This window comes from Rhinatrema bivittatum, chromosome 5, assembly GCF_901001135.1.
Source record: "Rhinatrema bivittatum chromosome 5, aRhiBiv1.1, whole genome shotgun sequence".
NCBI classification, from domain to species: domain Eukaryota; kingdom Metazoa; phylum Chordata; class Amphibia; order Gymnophiona; family Rhinatrematidae; genus Rhinatrema; species Rhinatrema bivittatum.
In genome coordinates, this window is record NC_042619.1 from 350343485 (window position 1) to 350359563 (window position 16079).

At 43.4% G+C, this 16079-nt stretch overlaps 1 protein-coding gene across 3 annotated transcripts in view; it reads left to right on the forward strand.

The window, feature by feature from the left end:
• GCC2 (GRIP and coiled-coil domain containing 2) overlaps nt 1–16079 on the forward strand; it is a 122199-nt gene that overhangs the window by 72204 nt on the left and 33916 nt on the right. For all 3 annotated transcript variants that reach the window (XM_029604578.1, XM_029604579.1, XM_029604577.1), the window contains 4 exons: nt 368–472; nt 2099–2261; nt 13114–13214; nt 13317–13394. In XM_029604578.1, coding sequence (XP_029460438.1) covers nt 368–472; nt 2099–2261; nt 13114–13214; nt 13317–13394 — 447 coding nt within the window. The remainder of the gene's footprint in view (nt 1–367; nt 473–2098; nt 2262–13113; nt 13215–13316; nt 13395–16079) is intronic.

Below are 16079 nucleotides of genomic sequence, written 5' to 3' on the forward strand. Positions count from 1 at the left end.
GCCAGGTATAATTGATCACCCTCTCTAGTTCGTAGACTACAACTAATGGTGAAGCCTACTGTCCGTGAGAGAATGGCGACGTTCACCTGATTAGAAAGCACCGTTGCTGTTAACCTGCCGGTGTCACAGTTCCACATTCTGGTTCTGTTTCTAACATGCTTGGGTTCTTGCTGTTAATGAACTATTCAGGAACCCAGGATTGGGTTTCTTGCGCTCCCCGGTTCTTAGAACGTGGTTACTGTGCCATGTGGTCAAGCAGTTGGCGTGTTCCTCCCCTGTCAGAGGGCTCACGTTTGTGGCTCATCTACAGTTTCCCAACTGGTCTAGGAAAACGTGTGTGTGTTTTGTTTTTTTTTTTTCTTTTCAGGACCACAGCGGTACTTTAAAACAGTTGGAAGATCTTCAGATGGAGCTTCACAAAGAAAAGAAACAGCTGCAGAAAACCCTGCAGGAATTAGAGCTTGTCAGGAAGGTAAATCGATATTAAATCAGTATGGAGGGAGAGAGAGAGGAGAGAGCTTTTTCCAAGTAACGTAAATTGGGTGTCGAGCAGTTTCAGAACTGTTTTCCTACTAATGTGTGTTATAATTTCACATTTCTAGTAGTAATAGTATTAGTGTCTTAGATCCCTGATACTAGGTAAATCTTCTAAAGTGCCATTGGATGTCTTGGGTGCACATCCCATGCCTTTTTTTGTGTGTTGCATGTTATGTGTAGTGTGAGGGATTTGAATCCTGCAGATATCGGCCACTGGAGTTTGGAGTATGAATAGGCCATTACCAGGGAGGGTTGTGTCCTTCAGTGCAGTTTGAATTTGTTGGTGCTGTGAGCTGGAATTAGCATCCAGAGCAGTTTGGGGCAGGCAGACAAGACTCTGTCGTGTGCTTATCCAAACAACATGAGTTGGATGGCCAAAGATCTAGGTGCCTAAACTGAAAGATTTCCCTTCTGAGCTTCTAAATTTAGGCATCCATTTTGCAGGCCAGGGCAGGGGAATGAAGCTGGGGGAGCTCGGTGCCAAACGTAAGTGCATAAAGTTTGGCGAGTGACTAGAAGGCCCGAATTTAGGCTTCTTGGTTTTAGTTGTCTTAAAGTTAGGCGTCTATTTTCAACCCAAAAGCCCTAAATTTAATGTAACTTTAGACTTCTGAGGCATCTGCGTCAGCCGTTTTTGAATACTGGATCAAAGTGTGACCTTCCCAAGTCTAATTGAACGCTTGTGTTCTGCTCTGCCATGCCATTGCGTGGGAAATGCTATGCGGCATTGCGTGGGAAGTGCAAAGTTATAACTTTTCAGTGAACCTGACTTAAAGTTTGGCTACCGAAGAGTTCATATTTTATGCAAATATACATCGTTTTCCATTCTGTATGGTATTTGCGTGTTTGTGAGCAGCAGTGTTGCCCTGTGGCAATCCCAGCAGTTTCACTGGGCTTCAGTCAGAAAAGATACTTCTGGGCCCAGATGCGGTGGCATCTGTTTGGGGCCTGCTCCCTTTACCCCCTTTTTCCTATGTGCCTGCCATCGTACAGGAAAGATGCACATCCTATAGGGGGCGATACAAGAAAGAGACGGGGAAAATAGGAGAGATGAAGCATGTTGCAGATAAGAGCAGGGGCAGGACTTAACAAGTCGCACAAGCCCCCACTGACAGACCGCTAAGATGTTTCTCAGACCCGCACCCATACTTTTCTCCTCGAGATGTGAATTTTTACATTTGCATTAGCATTTGAAAATCTCTGTGAATATCTTCACAGACCAATAGTGGAATTGTGCAAAATACAAATCCTTGATTGTAACCAGTGGAATGAAATCCTTATACACAGGGTTCAGGTAGAAAAGGTTTGCATGCATTTATTTATTTATTGATTGATTGATTTTTATATACCGACGTTCGTGTACAATTAAGAACATTTGCATTTCCAAAAACTAAGAAGATAGTCGTACATACATAAAATTCATTTGTTTTATTGAAAGAAACTAGGTAGAGCAACTCGTTACTAACGGGACTTTGAAAGTTTAATGCATAGATTGAAGGTTCTGGTGAGCCTAAGGAGCTTACATTCATGATTCCACTCAGTGTTGATGTTTACTGCATAGGATGCACAGAAGAGCACACTGATGGATATGGAGATAGCGGATTATGATCGTTTGGTCAAAGAGCTTAACCATATGATTATGGAAAAGAAAAGCCAGCTCGAAGATCTGGAGCATGAACTCAAAATGCAAAACCAGAAACAAGAAATTCTGCAGGAAGAAATAAGTGAGTATTAACTCTGTGGAAAGGATCCCAAAGCCAGCAGAAAAAAATAACCCTAAGATGCAGCTTTTGTGGTGATCTCATTACAGCAAATTAGTAAAGTCAGGCCAGGATCTAGCAGACTCTCTCATAAAAATCCCTTCCTTAAAAGAAGTCAGTATGTCGTCTAGAATTTAGTGATTTACTATACTGGTCTAATTGACTTCATATCCCTTTTTTAAGTAGTCAAGTTTATTTTTGTTGTTTGTTCTTTTGTAGCACATTTTATCAATTACAGTTCTTAATTAGCAAAACAAAATAAGTGAGCATGGCAGTATGGCTTGGGAGGTGAGATGATGATGCTGCAGAGCCATAAGACCTAGCAGGCAGGAGATGGTAGTTTATCTCCAGGATAGCCCTCCCAGCGTAAAGAACAATTTTCAAAAACCATTTACCCGAAAATTGCCCACCCTTAATCTGGTTTAAAGGTCTGCATGGGCTCTATACCACTCTTAGTTTTAGCCGCCTTGTGAGAAGGCATTTCTGTTGGCATGTTTGGGTTAGGGAAAGGAAAATAATGTGCATTGATGGTGTTTTTTTAAATCTTTGTACAATCCTCATCGTTGATGCCAAACCAGTCCAGACAAGGGGTTATGTCTCATACTCCCCCTCCCCCCCCCCCCCCACCAACAAATGGAGACAGAGAAAAAAAAACCTCAAAGCTGCCTGCGTTCCCCCTATATAGGGGTCTGGTGCTGCCTTCAGCTCTTCAGTGTTCTCCATCTCTAGCACGTGATGCACACATGTGGTCCTGGCTGCTCCCCGGAAGGCTCTATGTCTCAGGGTTCCAGTGGAGTGTAGGCCGAGTCTTGATGGCACTCCGGGCGATGGTCCTGATTGGACCCCCAGCTAGGGAACTGACTCAGTTGGGGGTTTGAGTTTCCGCACCGATGGGTCAAGAACCAGGTTGTCCTGGGTGGGACAAGCAGCAGGAGCCATTGACAGCATAGACTCTCTTTCTATTCTTGAAGAGCAACAGAAAAGCAATAAAGTTTATTTTAAAAAAATAGGCTGGGGTGGGGTGGCTCTAACGTGGCTGACCAAGATGGACACTTAACTGAGGAGCTCCTCTCCCCTGATTGCTGAATCCATTGCTTAGTATCACTTTAAGCCTGAATTTGGGATATTTCAACCACAATATTACATTTCTCTGCCAGATGGCGACCAAACGGTCTTGAAACAATTTTCTTTTAGCAAGCATGCTGCGGAATTAAGCAGACACAACAGTAGGCAGGCCGCCGATAATCTCAGAGGGCAGGACCCAGACAATGTCTCTAATATGGCACTGACTAACCCCGGGCATACTGATTTACAGTCGAGAGATGAGCTGCGGGGTTGGTTTCCCTAAGGGTGAACATGAAGTTCGCCCTTAGGGAAGTTGGACATTGTGCGGAACACACTTTTTACAGATAATGCATGTTTTACCCCCCCCCAGTGAATTTGCATAGCATTAGTTTACTGCATCGGGAGTTTAAAAAAAAAAAAAAAATGTACACGCATGTTAAAAATGTGTGCTGAAAACTAGTGCACGGTTTCTGAATGCTCAGATTATAGTGAAGGGCATTTGTTAGTCTGTTTTCGTGCATCAGTCACTATTTATCAACATAAGCGGTTTGATAATAGCCCTCAGTGGGCTGGAATTATAACTTGATAGCATCACATTCGTCATTCCTTGTCAGACTACGTGTAATCCCCATTCTGTAGGCACAGGAAGGATATTGTGTTTAATGTGCGTCAGATTGAAAAGTATTGGGTGAATTTTAAAAGCCCTAGGCGTTTCGAAGCCAGGAGATGTGCACGCGTATAGGCCCAGTACGCGCTGCCTCGGTACATATGGGCTTATCTCCCAGCATGCGAGGAAATTTATTCTTCATAAAAAGGGTGGGGCATGGGCATTCCAGGAAGTATGAATGAAACCAGCGTGCAAGTATTTACGCACAACAGTGCGCGCTGGGGTCCCTTACCGTGTAACTTTACTTCTGCTATGAACAGCATGTAAGCCGTGAAACAAAAAAAAAAAATCTGGGCTAGTCAGTGGGGTTTTTTAAGGGGCGAGACTTAATAGGGTAAAAGGGAGACAAGTTAGCCAGGGGGGTTTAGGAAGTCCTGTGCTTTACTGGGGCAAAACGAGAACGAACTGGGAAAACAGTTGTGTCCACGCATGTATCTTCACTTACGCGATTGAGGCGGCATTTTGCAGGCGCACGTACCCTCGTGTAGCCGATTTTTATAACAGGCGCGCACATGTATGTTATAAAATCGCCGCGTCCATGTGCGCGAGCCAGCAAATACGGGCACATGTGCTCCCCTGCACAGGTCTTAAAATTCATCTTAAAGTATTTATTTTATGTAAGTTATTTACGACCGTCCTGCCCCCAAAATGGGCCACTCAAAGCAGTGTACAACAGAAAAAAAAATTACAATACATAAAAAAAATAAATCTGATTCACGTTTAGGAGTAAAGACAGGCTTTGTATATTATTTGACTTAACTGCCTTTCCCAGAGGTTCAAGGCTTTTTTTTTTTAATTTTGTCTATTATATGTAGATTATGAATAAAATATGAATGACATAACAGAATCCACAAATATTTCTTATTTCATCCTGCTGCACCAGACCAGAACGATTGGGTTTATCTCCCCCTTCCGGCTGTGGAAGGCAAATCACATGGCTTTTTCTGTGACATCGTTACTATTTGCATGTAGTGCAGGACAGAAACCAGTATTCTCTGCCTCCAGCAGATGAGACAACACTGGTGGTGCAGCAGGAATGACCATAAGTTTTATTTATCTTTTGTGTTAAAATAGCTCAAAAGAAGTACAGCTTTATCTGCAACATACGGTATATAGCTCTTTGTGGACCAGGTATCTATTTGATTCAGAGTTTGCGAGCCCGATAGTAATAGCTCCCAGTCCCATTGAGGGATGAGTCGCAGGTGCAGTCGGAGCTCGCTGTGTCCAGCTTGCCTCCATGATGAAAATGACTCTGAGCAAGTTGCAAAAAAGTGTGCAAGAGGTGTGGACATTGTTAAAAAAAAAACCAAAAACATTCTAGAAGCACAATCCAGATGTATTGCACACATTAAGAAAGGTGGAAGGAAGGCAAACTTTGATAAAATGAGAAAAATAGTTAGAAAAAAACTGAAAGGAGCAGCTACAAAGGTAAAAAGTGTGCAAGAGGTGTGGACATTGTTAAAAAAAAAAAAAAAAAAACCATTCTAGAAGCACAATCCAGATGTATTGCACACATTAAGAAAGGTGGAAGGAAGGCAAAATGATTACCAGTATGGTTAAAAGGAGAGATGAAAAGAGGCTATTTTAGCCAAAAGATCTTCATTCAAAAATTGGAAGAAGGATCCAACAGAAGAAAATAGGATAAAGTATAAGTGTTGTCAAGTTAAATGTAAGACATTGATAAGACAGGCTAAGAGAGAATTTGAAAAGAAGTTGGCTGTAGAGGCAAAAACTCACAGTAAAAACTTTTAAAAATATATCCGAGGCAGAAAGCCTGTGAGGGAGTCAGTTGGACCGTTAGATGATTGAGAGGTTAAAGGGGCACTTAGCGAAGATAAGGCCATCACGGAAAGATTAAACGATTTCTTTGCTTTGGTGTTTACAGAAGAGGATGTTGGGTAGATACCCATTCTGGAGAAGGTTTTCATGGGTAATGATTCAGATGGACTGAACCAAATCACGGTGAACCTAGAAGATGTGGTAGGCCTGATTGACAAACTGAAGAGTAGTAAATCACCTGAACCGGATGGTATACACCTCAGGGTTCTGAAGAAACTAAAAAATTAAATTTCAGATCTATTAGTAAAAACTTGTAACCTATCATTAAAATCATCCATTTTACCTGAAGACTGGAGGATAGCCAATGTAACCCCAATATTTAAAAAGGGCTCCAGGGGCGATCTGGGAAACTACAGACCAGTTATCCTGACTTCAGTGCCAGGAAAAATAGTGGAAAGTGTTCTAACTATCAAAATCACAGAACATATAGAAAGACATGGTTTAATGGAACAAAGTCAGCATGGCTTTACCCAGGGCAAGTCTTGCCTCACAAATCTGCATCACTTTTTTGAAGGAGTTAATAAATATGTAGATACAGGTGAATCAGTAAATGTAGTGTATTTGGATTTTCAGAAGGCGTTTGACAAAGTTCCTCATGAGAGGTTTCTAGGAAACGTAGAAAGTCATGGGATAGGTGGCGATGTCCTTTCGTGGATTACAAACTGGCTAAAAGACAGGAAACAGAGTTAGGACTAAATGGACAATTTTCTCAGTGGAGTGCCTCAGGGATTTGTTTTGGGACCTGTGCTTTTCAATATATTTATAAATGATCTGGAAAGGAATACGACGAGTGAGATAATCAAATTTGCAGATGATACAAAATTGTTCAGAGTAGTTAAATCACACAATGTCCACACCTCTTGCACACTTTTTACCTTTGTAGCTGCTCCTTTCAGTTTTTTTCTAACTATTTTTCTCATTTTATCAAAGTTTCCCTTTTGAAAGTTTAACACAAGAGCTGTGGATTTGCTTACTGTCCCCCTTCCAGTCATATTATGATCAGGGGCGGATTGGCCTATCCGGGGATCGGGCCTCCCCCGGTGGGCCGATCGCTCCAGTCACGTGGTCTGCCCAGAATTAATTGGGCTCTGGTACTTCCTAGTGATGCTGTAATGGTATAGCAGGATGAGAAAGGAAGTTCTTTCAACTGGTAATGGAACTCACGCAGGAGGGGGCGATATTGGATCTGGTGCTTACCAATGGGGACAGTATTTCTGATGTTGTAGGGGATTATCATTTATTTTATTTATTTATTTGCGGCTTTTATATACCGATATTAGTTTAGTAACATCACATCGGTTTACATTCAACAATAATTCACAACAGCGCTATGAAATATCGGTAATAGCAGCAGTGTTTTACAGATAACAATTAAAACTTGAGATATATGATAATTCTATACAATGTTTGAGGAAAACAAGATAGAAGGTAACTTTATACAGGAGAGTTATAACTATCATCTGAGAACCAGTGACCACCAGAAGGTGTAGTTCAATTTTAGGGTGTAAAAGATGAAGGTTCATTCTAAGGCGAGGGTCCTAGACTTCACGAAAACTAACTTTCTCAAAATGGGGGAATATCTCAAGGAGTTGTTATTTGGATGGAAAATCTAGGGGAAGTAGAAGGGCAGTGGGCAATGATATAATAAGAACTAAGGGAAGAGGAAAAAGAAACAGTTATGGTTTTCTAAAGAAGTAACTGAAAAGGTAAGGGAGAAAAGGTTAGCATTCATCAACTAAAGAGAACACAGAAAGAGGAAGACAAGTGACAATATCTGGAAAAATTAAGAGAAGCTGGGAAAGTAGTCAGAGAGGGTGGAGGATGTGTGGAACAGCCTTCCCAGTGGAAGTAGCGGAGACAAAAACTGTATCTGAATTCAAGAAAGCATGGGATAAATATATATATAGGGGATCTTTAAGGAAGTGATGAGAATTATAATGCCAATTTAATTGGATAGATGGGTAAGACTAGATGGGCCATATGGTCTTTTTCTGCCGTTATGTTTTTATGTTTCCTGGGGGAATTCTGCGCTACTGCGGAATGCAGAATTTGGGCAGAATTCCCTATCTGGAGACTCAAGAGGATGGAGAAAATCCTACTCCACCTGCATCAGGTGAAAGCCTCTTTCTTTTGTCCTCCCCTTCCAGCAACAGGAGGCAGAGTTGGCTCTCTTTTTTATGACATCATTATTACCTACGTCACGAACAGAGCCAGTATAGCCAGTACGCTTCCAGTTCTTGGATGGATGGAGGTTGACTCAGGCACACCCTCAGATTTAAACGTTTAGTCATTTTTCTTTGATATGACAAACAGAACCACTTTGGTGCCTGCTGACCAATTCTAAAACTGAGAATGTCCTCATCTGCTTTTAATCTGGTCGTGCTTCTGTATATTTTCTCATACAGTGATATGAGCCCAAAACTTTGCCTGCTCCTGACCCCTTTTGTAAGGGGGGGGGGGGAGAATCAGGTAAATTATTAACTTCAATTGTCAGAGGAGTGATTTTTGAGACATTGCACTTTGTTTACTTAAGGGTTTAAAAAAGAAAAAAGAAAAAGGCGATAAGTGAGGTGTGTGATACCAGGACAAATAGAGAAACATTTCTTTAGGCTTAAGTAAGGCATTACAAGCCCTTTTTGTTTACTGCCAGATTAAGACAGCAAGGTCTGCTTTAAGGTAGAACTTAAGGTATTTATTTGTCAAAGGGATGATTAATGGCTGATAAAAACCTTTCTTGCCCATTCAAATGCACTTCAGCAGAACAGGGGCTTCTCTCTTTTAATGAGATCAAAACCACAAACAGAGGGTTATGATGTCCAAATTCCCCTGTCCGAAGTTGTGCATCACAGTCTCTCTTGGTGGGTTCCCACTGGAGTTTCCAGACCGGCATCTGTTGTCAACCGTATCTATTAGGCCGGGGAGCTCATTGTTAAGATCAGTTTGTGCAGTCAATGGTCATGGACAGAGAGGTTATGGTGCATAGACAATTTAGAGACAAGGGCAATAAAGATTAGCCCTGCTTCATTTTCAAGTGATGTCTTCAGGGAAAGCGGTGAAAATTCTCAGCAACATTTTCCCTCCATGGCCACGAATAGGTCACATGTTGAGGATAAGAGCTTTAATTCCACCCTGGAAGCATGAAATCTCTCTATGTACTGCTATGGAAATACCTCCTATTCTATCTCTAAAACATGAGAATGCAACTACCTGCACCTGGAAATCGTTCTGAAACTGTTGTGGAAGGTGTTCCACCAAATCTTGGACCTGTTTCCAGAGGTTTCTGGAGTATTGGCCCATATAAAGTTGATAGCAGGCAATCCTGGCTGCCAACATTGAGCCCTGGAATACCCGCCATCCAAGAGCATCCAGAGCCCCAAGCTCACGACCCGGGAAGCTGAAGCATGAGCCCGGAGCTTCTTTGCTTTCTTCAAGACCGATTACACCACTACCGACTGGTGTGGGAGTTGCCAGCGTTCAAAACCTGTGGTGGGCTGGACGAGATAGATAGTGTCGGTCTTCCGGTTCACTGGTGGGATGGAGATGGGATGCTCCTAGAGCCGGATGACTAGCTGCTTAAAAATGTTGTGTACTGGTGCCAGCAACACTTCTTTAGGAGCATCAATAAATTGTAGGATCTCAAACATTTTATGCCTAGAACCCTGCTCTGTTAAGAGCTGGAAAGGCACTGACTCCGCCATGGCCTTTACAAGTCCAGCAAACATCAGATCTTCTGGTGGGGACTTACGCCTGTCTTCTGGTGGAGAGGGTTCGGAAGGCAAGTTCTCAGATTTATCTGTGGAGGAAACTGATGCCTCTACCTCCCAGGGATCATAGGGGGCATCCTCCTCACTTTGGAAGCCCAGAGACATTTGAGGTGGAGCCCCGACTGGGGCCTTAAGCCGACACCCTGAAGGCTTGGGAACATTGATGGGACCGAAGTAGGCACTGAAGGCACCGGTGGAATCCAGGGGCGCATTGGCATTGATGGTCCCATAGGCATCGGGGGCATTGATGGTTCCGAGGATACCGACCTCAAAGGCTATGGGAGAGCTGGCACCAGTCGGGGCCCCTTGTGCGGCCTGGGCACCATTGACCCCAATGGACCTTCCTCATCCAAGGAATCACTCGCAGGAATTGGAACTGGTGGAGGCAGCAGCGATGCACCCTTCGATTGAGCAGGGACTCGAGGTATCCGGGCTGGCTGCATCAGTAAGACATTGAGCAGCAGGTCCAGCCACTCCAACAGAGGTGCAAGCACCAATGGAGTCTGCTCCTACAGCAGCAGCAGTCCCGGTGGAACCGAAGGCTTGATGTCCTGCAGGGTCCGGCCGACTGCCAGTGGCACATGCCTCTCCAACTCAAAGGCTGCCGAAGACAGAACGGCTTGAGGAGGAGGCGGCAGCGGAATTGGATCGCCCCTGAAACCGTGGTGATGGGGGGGGGGGGAAACCAGTAATAGTGGGGATTGCCGAGGTTCCTCAGATTGTCCAGAGGGTACAACATCCTCCGTACGGGACCACTTTGGGGGAGGCAGGATGACGTCAATGCCTTCCCATGGTCTAACGTCTTCAAGGATGAAGACGAGTGTTGGTGCTTCCTGGACTTTTCCTAGCAGTCCTTCCCTGAAACAGATGGTGATGGAGAGGAACCAGATCTGGAACGCGAGGATATGGACCTTGCTTGGTCCCTTGCTCCTACTTCTGGAGTGGGGCTTGGTAGCGGAGGGAACATCACCAAGGGGGTCAAAGCCGAGACTCCCTTACCCTGCGGTGTGAAAGTCCCAGATTCTGATGTCGATGGTTCCGATTTCTTAACACCGAACAGCTTCCCTATTTTGTCCAGGCATGCCCGACGACCCTTGGGGGTCATTTGGGCACAAAGATCACAGCCATGGACATCATGCAATGCCCCCAGGCACAGGACACAGACCTCATGGGGGTCTGTGATGGACATGGTCCGGGGGGCAATGGCGGAAACCAGATGACGCCATGGAGAAAAGTATGCGGTGCATGATTGACGTCTGGCAGCCACCGGGAAGCAATACCGTCAGTAATCAACTGCCAACTACCAAGGAAACATTACAGATACCGAGAGAACCCCATGTGTGAGGACTACCATCCATGTGTGAGGACTATCATCCTGCTTGTCCTTGGATAAAAACGAGGAACGTGTCTCAGTTTCTAAAGCGGATTGTGATAAATTGCAGGAAGAGCTTGTGAGACTGGAAAATTGGGCATCCAAATGGCAGATGAAATTTAATGTGGATAAGTGCAAGGTGATGCATATAGGGAAAAATAACCCATGCTATAGTTACACAATGTTAGGTTCCATATTAGGTGCTACAACCCAAGAAAGAGATCTAGGCGTCATAGTGGATAACACATTGAAATCGTTGGTTCAGTGTGCTGTAGCAGTCAAAAAAGCAAAGAGAATGTTGGGAATTATTAGAAAAGGAATGATGAATAAAACGGAAAATGTCATAATGCCTCTGTATCGCTCCATGGTGAGACCGCACCTTGAATACTGTGTACAATTCTGGTCGCCGCATCTCAAAAAAGATATAATTGCAATGGAGAAGGTACAGAGAAGGGCTACCAAAATGATAAAGGGAATGGAACAGCTCTCCTATGAGGAAAGACTAAAGAGGTTAGGGCTGTTCAGCTTGGAGAAGAGACGGCTGAGGGGGGATATGATAGAGGGGTTTAAAATCATGAGAGGTCTAGAACAGGTAAATGTGAATCGGTTATTTATTCTTTCGGATAATAGAAAGACTAGGGGGCACTCCATGAAGTTAGCTTGTGCCACATTTAAAACTAATCGGAGAAAGTTCTTTTTCACTCAAAGCACAATTAAATTCTGGAATTTGTTGCCAGGGGATGTGGTTAGTGCAGTTAGTGTAGCTGGGTTTAAAAAAGGTTTGGATAAGTTCTTGGAGGAGAAGTCCATTACCTGCTATTAATTAAGTTGACTTAGAAAATAGCCACTGCCATTAGCAATGGTAACATGGGATAGACTTAGTTTTTGGGTACTTGCCAGGTTCTTATGACCTGGATTGGCCACTGTTGGAGACAGGATGCTGGGCTTGATGGACCCTTGGTCTGACCCAGTATGGCATGTTCTTATTGAGCATATACTTTAAAAAAAATAATTCAGGATTACAGTTTATTTCAGAAACTTTAAAGAACTTCATCTTAACTTTTCTAGTTACTTTTGAAAAAAAATCTTTTAAATGCAAATTTTAATATAAGGTTTAATTTTTGAAAGTTCATGTCTGCTTTGTCATGGGAATGCTTTGTCATGGGAATGCTAGCTTTAACTGTTCTAATAGTGATAATGTTATAGAAAAAGCCATGTGATTTGTCTCAATCTGCTACAAGGGGGACAAAAATGCAATAGTTCTGGTCTTGTGTAGCAGGACTAAAGGAAAGGAAATTATTAGGTATGTATATATTTCTCCATATAAAATACACATGGGACTGGAGAAGGGCAGATGTTGTCCAACCTATATAAGAGTGGTAATATGGAGGCGGTGGTTAAATGATCAGCCAGTTAGCCTCACTTCAGTGGTGGGTAAATTAATGAAGACGGTACTAAAGGAAAGGATAGTGGACTATCTTGAATTCAGCAGGATGCAAGATCCAAGGCAGCATATAAGGAAGATTTTGTCAGACAAATCTGATCAATTTTCTTTGATTGGATGACCACAGAATTAGATCAGGCGCATGCACTGGACATGGTGTACTTGGGTTTCAGCAAAGCATTTGATACCGCCTCACATAAGAGACTTATTGTCAGCACCATATTAGCTAGATTAAGAGAGACAGCATTGAAGTCATTCCATGGGGTGTAATTAAATTTTAGCTTGTGAGCGCTGTCCAGCTAAAATTAGCCAGGTAAGTCTGGTTGCAAAAGTAGCTGCCCTAAAGTTACCTGGATAACTTTTAGGGATGTGCATTCGTTTCATACGTTTCCTATACAAGCATGTAATATGAAACGTATGAAACGAATGCACATCTAATTGGCATATAATGGGAAACATATGAAACGAATAACTTTACCCAGATGTTCACTGGCCTAACAAATATCAAATATACAAATATGTTGTAGCTCTCAGTTATTCTCACGAATTGGGTATTCTGAAGTGGAAACCCCAAATCCAGGTGCTATCTTAATTTTCTTGCTTGGAAATTTCAGTAGGACAAGTAGCTGCATACTCCTAATTTTTCTCTCTCTTACTGTTCTTAGCGTCCCTTCATGCATCCGTGGAAGACTATGAAGAAAAGAGCACCAAGATGAAGCAGCTGTTGGTGAATACCAAAAAAGAACTGGCTGATTTAAAGCAAGTTGTAAGTAGCTGTAGCTACCAGTCGTCGTAGTTTTGTCAACTGGAATGAAGTGGCTGTTCCATTTGCTTTGTAAATTAACAGTGGTGGTTGTTCCTTCCCTAGGAAACTGACCATCTCCTATTGCAGGCCTCTCTCAAGGGAGAGTTGGAAGCCAATCAGCAGCAAGTGGAAATCTACAAGGTAGAGCTTTCTCATTGCACTTTTCTGAAAGAGAATAAAAACATTGTGAAGCCTGTAGGTCTCATGACTTTCTGAAGAATCTTATTTATGAAGAATATTCTTGAACAAGGCTGGACTAAGAATCTGGAGCATCCCAGACTAGGTTTACTTAGGTTTTGTGTGTGTGTGTGTGTGTGTGTGGTTTTTTTGTTTTTATTATTTATTTAGAGTCCAGTATTGAAAAGATTTCACCCAGGTAAACAAGTAGTTACCCAGGTAAAACCGGGAGTTGAAAATTGCCCTCCCCTTCTGCGGTTAAAAGGACTTGGGCTGAATTTTAACTGGTGCTACGGGAGGGGAGGGCAGAGCCAGCAGCTGTGCAGGGGTTTCACTGTGAATTCCCCGCACATGATTTGTGGTGCAGGCTTTGTAAAACAGCTGCTGAAATACGGCACCAGCTGGCCTCATGGCTTCCCTCTGGGAAGAGCTTCCCTTTGATGATGCGTTTTGCGGGCCCGACAATACCAAGTTCCTCACAGGTGCTAAATGTTCTCCCTTTAATACTTCTATTTTGATTTTGATGAATTGTCTTTATACTGATTTTAGATGCTCGTGATAGCCCAGCATGTTTTTGGGCTTCCTGACACACCCCGTGCACTATGAACATCTGGTAAAATTATTCTTCCTTGTCTGCTCTGAAGGAGGGGTCAGATCTGTTTCTTCCGTGCTTTCCCTCGCTGCTCTGTTAAGGGCTCAGGAGTATCCGGTGCGACTTCTGTACGATACCTTCACAGTTACACTGCTATTTACCCCCAGAACAACCAGCCGAGCTCTGAAGTAGCAAGAGGTTACCGAGGATGTTAATCTGCGTCACTCCAGGGAGAAGAGTTTGGCATAAAGCCACGTCTTGCACAGGAAACACAAAATTGTGTTGAGCGTTTTATTTGCCTTCCCCTGTGTCACCTTCAGGAAATTGCCCACTGAGCTAGCTGAAGAAAGTGAGAGAGAATGATCTTTTGCAACTTGGTATCTAAAGCTTTCTCCCTGTACTTTTGCTCGTAAGAGGAAACCATCAAAAAATCGAGCCCTGGGTCTCTCCTGAGCCTAACGTTTACATTTTTGTCAGTGAGCTTAAATTAACAATATGTTTCATGTTGGCAGTTGCAGCTGAAAATGATTTTTCAAGTGTCTCTCTATGGCCAGCAAAATTCAGTCTAAATAGATGCAGAGATTGTGGAACATTTAACTACTTGCATGAGTGACCATTCCTGTGTGATATATATGATCATTTCTCTCTTTGTTTTGGAGGAAAATAAATACAAATGTAAGTATATAACTGTAAATGCAGATCGAAATGAATAAGACGTTAACAATAAAGTCTTTTAGTATTGGTTTCATCAGCTTTGGATGAAGTAAGTCTGCTGAATTACGCTGACCATGCAGCTGGGTTTTTTTATAGCTGGAAAAGTATGGAAAGAGGAAAAAATGGCGGCAGATTAAGGACCAGCTAATCGGCCCATCCCTTTTTCAATCCGAGCCTTTATCCCTCGCCTCCTGGCATCCTCTCTGCTTATCCAGAAACCGGTATCCGTAGGTTTCATCCAGCTTGGGGCCAAGCTGATGTCTCTGCCACGCAGAGGAACGTGGCTGTAATCCTGGGTCAGGTCCTCTGCTTTCTTTGCCAGCCGGAGCTGGGGAAGCTGTGGGAGAGAAGCGTTCACAGTCCTTGAGAGAGGGAGGCAGTCTCGGCCATCGCTCAGTTGTGACACCTCTCGGCTAGTCTCGAGAAACCGGAAGGCGCCATTGTCTATGGGCCCCTAACTTAGATGGAGGGGTTATCCACATAGGAGCAAAATACCCATGTAGTCCTGGCTGAAGCTTCATGCTACCTTAGCCCAGTAGAGATTGTTTGCCGTTTACTTGGCGCTTCTAGAATTCCTTTTAGATCTTCATACCAAGGAGATCAAACCCTGTAGAGATTGTTTGTATTCTTCTACTGTCACTGGCATTCTCCTGTCTCTCGTACTATATCTTGAATAGTCTTCGACCGATTATGTTAAGGGCGATATAGATGCAGGAACGAGCAAAGCACGTACTTTTTAGCTGGGTTAAAATTAGGCAGGCCTGGGGGCGTGTTCAGGTTGAGGAATGAGCAGACATAGACTGTGTTCATCTCTACACAGGTCATTGTCAAGGGAGAAAGAACCTGCAGAAAAATCAGGTCCGGAATCTCTGCTGGTCCTCTATCCCTCAGGCAGTTTTCAAAAGGAAAGCATGCTCAGAGCCCATGGACGACGTACCCCCCGCGTTCACATCTCTATACCTCCTCATTCACCCGGCCAGAGAACAGAATGAAAGCAATTGTCACATTATTCATCTCGCTTGATTTGGTACCAAGATCTGCTTTTAGAAAAGCCTTTTTTTTTTTTTAATGGAGAAGGAAGAGCAGTATGAAAATAAAGGAACCCCCTTTCTCAGTAGAAGGCAGTTTAGAGGGATTATCGCCTGGGTATAAGTGAGAGAGAGATCGCAGGCAAGAGACAGATTGCCATCCGGAACAGAAAGGGAGTTAAACAGCACTGATGTTCCCCGAGAACTTAACTGGATTAACCGAAGGGATTGGTTTTACTTGGTATCAACTCCAGTATCCACGTTGCTTCAGGAATTTTCCTACCAACGAATACAGCGTTGAGTCGTGGAGCACCA